At 35.2% G+C, this 6000-nt stretch overlaps 1 protein-coding gene across 1 annotated transcript in view; it reads left to right on the forward strand.

Moving 5' to 3' along the window:
* The window catches only part of CENPE (centromere protein E), a 109127-nt gene that overhangs the window by 43616 nt on the left and 59511 nt on the right, over positions 1-6000 (forward strand). The window contains exons 24-26 of the mRNA XM_036762331.1: positions 165-323; positions 2734-3024; positions 4706-4864. Coding sequence (XP_036618226.1) covers positions 165-323; positions 2734-3024; positions 4706-4864 — 609 coding nt within the window. The remainder of the gene's footprint in view (positions 1-164; positions 324-2733; positions 3025-4705; positions 4865-6000) is intronic.

Below are 6000 nucleotides of genomic sequence, written 5' to 3' on the forward strand. Positions count from 1 at the left end.
GCCATCCTGTTAAATTATTTGAGTCCTAAATTTGTGTTGTAGGTTCTCCTATTTTTCTTTCTATAGGTAAAGCACAGGAAATGTTCATTCAGGATCTGTTTTCTCAATACAGAACTTACATTGTTTTGTTAATTTTATTATTTCACTTTTGGGTTTTGTTCTAGACTATTGAAAATCAAGAGGAATTAAGAAATATTGGAGCAACACTTAAAAAACAACAAGAGGAAATCATCAAAGAAAGGAGAAAAACTGCAGAGAAAGAAGGAGAACTTTTGATGACTCAGGAGAGATTGGCAGACACTGAAGAGAAACTCAATGACAAGGTGAATTTCAAAAACATCTTTTTTTTTCAATTAATGAAAATCTACCCTCTCTCCTTTCTATCTCCCCTACCTGAAAAAGAAAAAAAACAAAACCTTTGAACAAATAAGTATAGTCAAGCAAAACAAATTCTTGCATTGGCCACATCCAAAAAAAAATGTCTCACGCTGCTGCATCCTGAATCCATCACCTCTCTGGCAGGAGGTAGGCAACTTGTTTCATCATTAGTCCTTTGGAATCATGATTGGTCATTTTTGATCTGAGTTCTTAAGTCTTTCATGGCTGTCTTTACAGTATTGTTATTATATAAATGGTTCTCCTCACTTCACTGTACATCACTTCATACAAATCTTCCTAGATTTCTCTGAACCATCCCTGTAAATCATTTAAATTTTTTTTTATTCATCTTGAACTTAATTTCCGCGTACATAGCATAACATATAAAGAAAATTCAGTGTAAAAGCATAAATCTCCATTTCACACTGTTTACTTTTTTTTAATGAATTAGGTAATAAATATTGCACATTGTTTTCAAAGCTACCCTGCTTTTCTGTGCTTCCTTCTAAGTCTTTTGCTGTCTGCTGTGCACTTTTTTTTTCTCCTACCCTTCCCAACCCACCCTATAGAAAGCTACCATTAGACATAAATGTGTGTGTATAAAATATATGTGTAAAACCATACTATACAGACTTCTGTTCATCAGTTCTTTCACTGGAGGTGGATAGCATCTTCTTTCATATGTCTATTGTAGTTGATTTGAGTATTCACAATACTCAAAAAGACTTAGTTGTTCTGATTTCTTAGAACAATATTGCTGTTACAGTGTGCGTTGTTCTTTTGTTTCTGCTTATTTTACTCTTTGTTATTTCATGCAAGTGTTTCCATGTTTTTCTAAAATTAAATAGCTCATCACTTCTCATAACAGTACATATTTCATCACAGTCATAAACAACAACTTGTTTAGCAATTCCACAGTTGAAGGGCTTCCGCTTGATTACCAGTTCTTTGCCACACCACAAAGAGAGCTGCTATAAATATTTTAGAACATATAGCTTCTTTTCCTTTTCCCCTAATCATCTTTGGAAATAGACCTAGTAGGGGTATAACTAGGTCAATGAGTATAAGCAGTTTAATAATTCTTTGGACCTAATTTCAGATTGCCCTCTGAAATGGCTGGATCAGTTCACAGTTCCACTAACAGTGAATGAGTGTCCCAATTTTTTCACATTCCCTCCAACATTTGTCACTTTCCCCTTCTGTCATTTTAGCCAATCTGATAGGTGTAAGACAAGTTGTTTTTATTTGCATTTCTCTAATCGTGGGGTGATGTCTTCTTGAATTGGATTTAAGTGATGCAGAGCTGTACAAGGTCATCAGCCTCACTCTCTCTTCTCCTAGAGTCATCAAAGTCACGTGACAAAAGTCAAAACAACTGGCGATTGTTAGAGAGGTGGAGTTGAAGTTAGATTTCATTTTGCTTCTGGTATTTTAATAAGTTCCCAGGGCCCTAGCTATCAGTTTTATATGTTACTTTTACATATTTTCCTAACTCATTATAAACTATATCTGTGTGTATGCATATGTACATAAATATACATGCAGAGACAGAGACAAAGAGAGAAGAGAGGAATTACAATGGGTATAAGCTAGTCTACTAATGAAAATTAAAATAAAGGACTATCTGCTCTTAATAACCCTGCATTCTATTAAAGGAGACAGTATATTTTAAAACACAGACACACACACATATTTCATCCACATACTTAAAAGATAAGTTGGGTGGGGGTGGGGGCATGAGCTCTTTTAGTTCTCTTCTGAATAATCACCAAATGCCATTTATTAAGCCCTTGCTAATCCAGACGCAGCAGCATGTTCTATTCCATTGCTTATTGAAAGCTTACCTTTTTAATAGCTATTTGAAGCATTTTTTTTGGAGGGGCAAAGGTGAAGCAATTGGGGTTAAGTGACTTGCCCAAGGTCACACAACTAGTAAGCATGTCAAGTGTCTGAAGCTGGATTTGAACTCAGGTCCTCCTGACTCCAGGGCCATTGCTCTATTCACTGTACCACCTAGCTGCTCCTGAAGCATTTTTTAAAGATCTAGACATAACAACATATAAACCTAAAGCCTTTAATCCAATCTTAGTGTCTAGGAATAAGAAATTAGTGATGTTTTTCCTTTTTTTCCTTATCTTTCTTTTTCTCTCTTCTATTCACTCCCACTTTTACTTTTCCTGATCATTTGGAGAAAACCGCAGTGACCACTGCTCTCTTCGATTGAGAGTTTAACTCCTTTTCCTAGTTTTACTTAAAATCCTTGAGTTTTGTAATTGCCTTGATTTTGAAAACATTTTCTTTGAGAAAATAAAAAAAATAAAATAAGAATCTTAATGAATATATTTCTGTTTTAAGATCCAAGAACTTCAAGAAAAAGAGGAGCAAATGTTGAATATTAGAAAAGAAATCATTGAGGCTCAGGAGAAGGTGAATGAGATGGAGCAATTAAGGGATCAATTAAAATCCAGAAATTCCTCTCTGGAGAGGGCAGAAATGGAGAAGCTGGAGCTGGCTCAGAAACTTCAAGTGAGTCTGGAACAAATAACGTCAGCGACCAAGGAAATAAATGAATTGAAGAAGACACAGATTGCTCTCCAATTAGAGAAAGACCAACTCGAAGAAAATATCAGAGAAGTTATAACTAAGGTATCACATTTTCCTCCACTTGGTGAATTTGTTTTGTTTTTAATGTATTTTAATTTTACAGCACTTAAAACAGTACCTCCCAGTGCTTAGCAGAATGCCTTGTACATAGTAGGCACTTAATAAATGTTTGATTGATTAGATCACATCACTGTGATTTTAGGAAAGAAAAGAAAGCCTTTTCCTAAATCCTCTTCCAGACTGAAACTTTTTATGAGAAACAGTAACAGTACACACACACAACACACACACACACACACACACAGAAATGCAATCTGCATTATATATATTATGTATGCATATATATATATAATATGTAATAAATACATGTAGATATGCAGATTTGTATCTGTGTATAAACATTCTCTTTTGATATTGCCCTGCTTTTCTGCCCTGAGCAGGAGGGTGAGTTATGTTTAATTGTGTATTCTCTGGGATTTTCCAAGACATCATTTTCTAAGAGCTCAATTTCTTTTTAGCAAATTTTTCATTTTCATTGTTGTGGTCATTCCGTATATTCAAACTAAAAGAATATATGTTTATTTCACTCTGTTTTCTTCTTCAACAGTTCCCCAAAATCTTGGCATATTTCTCTGAACTCATCATGTTCTGCATTTTTTAAAAGCACAATAATGGTAAATTATTGTCCAAAAAAGTTTTTTTAAAAGTCATTCCAAAGTTAATGACTGTTGCCCACTTATTTCCAGTTCTCTACTACTAATATTTTGGCATATTTTGGATCTCTTTTTTTTTTTTTCTGTCTGACTGCCTTGGGGTATAAGGCTCCTAGAGGGATCACAAGGTCAGAAGGTATTCAGAGTTTAGTGATTTCCTATATTGTTCAAAGTCAATAGTTAGAATGGTTGGAACATTTCACAGTTCCAGTAAAATATGTTTATATACCACTCTTTTCATAACCCTTCCAACATTCCCACTTTTTTATGTATTAACTATTCCTTTATGAGACTCACTTCATTAATTTTTAATTACATGTTTTATTGATGCTCTCATTAAGACATTTCTGTCAATTCCCAAAGCATGCCAATAAAACCATCCTTCCAAACAAATCAATAGAGCTACCAATATAAATCAAAATTTTGTTCACGCCTATCAACGTATATCCCTTTCTGCATTTATGGTCCACAGCCTCTCTACCTAGAGGAGGAAACTATACCAACTATCCAATAATCCACCAAAATCATGATGAGTTATAGCATTGATCAGAGTCCTGATCTTTCATTGTTTTTCTTTTTCATTAATGTTGTCACTATATAATTTGTACTCCTGGTGTTCTGCTCCCTTAACTCTGCTTAATTTGCTACTACGCCTCCCAAATTTTCCTAAATTCTTCATTGTCTTCGTTTCTCATAGCACAGAAATATAATATTACTTTCCTAAACCACAGTTTGTACAGCCATTACCCAATCAGTGAGTACCCCCTTTGTTTCCAGGTCTTTACTACCAAAAAAAATTAGCCTATAATTTCTATATGTAGGTCTTTTCCATTGAGAAGCATATGCCAATGAGAAATATCATTGGATCAAAGACTATACAATTCACTGACATTTCTACTACCATACTAAGTTGTTTTCCAGAATGAAAAACTAGTCTTTTAGAAAAAAGACAGTAATGTTCATATACTGTTACTGTAAACATTTTCTTGGGATTTCTTCTAATAATAAAGGGTCTGGAATCACAAGAAGAACTAAAAATTGCCCAGATACGTCTCAAGGAACACCAAGAGAGAATTGCTAAATTGAAAGAATGCATTTCAGAGCAGGCAGCTCAAGGATTAAATGATCAAGGAGATTTAGAGAAAACCAATGCTGAACTGCAGGAAAAGGTGGGTTTGGTGCTTTGGGGATTGAGTAACTGATTAACTGGGTTTGGAGTGTACTGCATTCATCTTGTTGGGAAACATCACAAACTTTTCCCTAAATAACTCCATAAACCAACTGAACATTTTTTTCATTACTCAAAAGATTCAAGAACTTCAGGCAAAACCAGAGCAAATTTTAAATGTCATGGAGGAAGTCAGGGAAGCTCAAGAAAAAACGAAGGAAATGGAAAAACTAAAGGAGCAATTACTATCCAAAGATTCTACTCTGGAGAGGATAAATTTGGAAAACCTGGAGCTGGCTCAGAAACTTCAAGCGAGCCTTGAAGAAACAACATGTGTAACTGAAGAGAGAGATGCGTTGACAAAGACACTGATGGCTGTTCAAGAGGAGAGCCAGCAACTGAAAGAAAATATAAGAGAACTTGAAGCTAAGGTAACTCCATTGTCTAATAAATATGTCCTTATAAGAACGAAGACATGTTAGCATAACCTTATTCTAAGTAAGTATTTGGATCTTCCCCTGATATCAAAGGGTCTGGAAACACAAGAAGAGCTGAAAATTGCTCAGATGAATCTGAAGGAACACAAAGAGATGATTGATAAGATAAAAGAATGTGTTTCAGAGAAGACGGCTCAAGTAGCAGAGACTCAAGAAGCTTTAGAGAAAACTAAGGTGGAATTGCAGAAAAGGGTAGGTTTCTTTTTTTGTGACTGGGTAACCAACGAGGTTGTAAAGAGTGTATCTTAATCTTTTTGAGTGTCTCTGTGGGCCTTTCAGAACATAACTTTATGCTAAATTTGTGGTTTTTTTTTCTTATCTGAAACAAGATTCAAGAGCTTCAGGAGCACGTTTGTAATGTGAGAGAAGTCACTGAGGCTCAGGAAAAAGTGAATGAGGTAGAACATTTGAAGGAGCAAATAAAGTCCAAAGATTCTACCCTGGAGAGGATAGAGATGGAAAACTTGGAGCTGGCTCAGAAACTCCAGGCAAGTCTTCAAGAAACAACATCTGTAACTGAGGAGAGAGATGAATTGACAAAGACACAAGAAGGTCTTCATATAGAGAGGGACCGACTGAAAGAAACTATAAGGGACCTCATAGCTAAGGTAAGCTTCACCTTGTCCTCTATCTAATAACC

This window comes from Trichosurus vulpecula, chromosome 6 (genome assembly GCF_011100635.1).
Source record: "Trichosurus vulpecula isolate mTriVul1 chromosome 6, mTriVul1.pri, whole genome shotgun sequence".
Lineage (NCBI taxonomy): Eukaryota > Metazoa > Chordata > Mammalia > Diprotodontia > Phalangeridae > Trichosurus > Trichosurus vulpecula.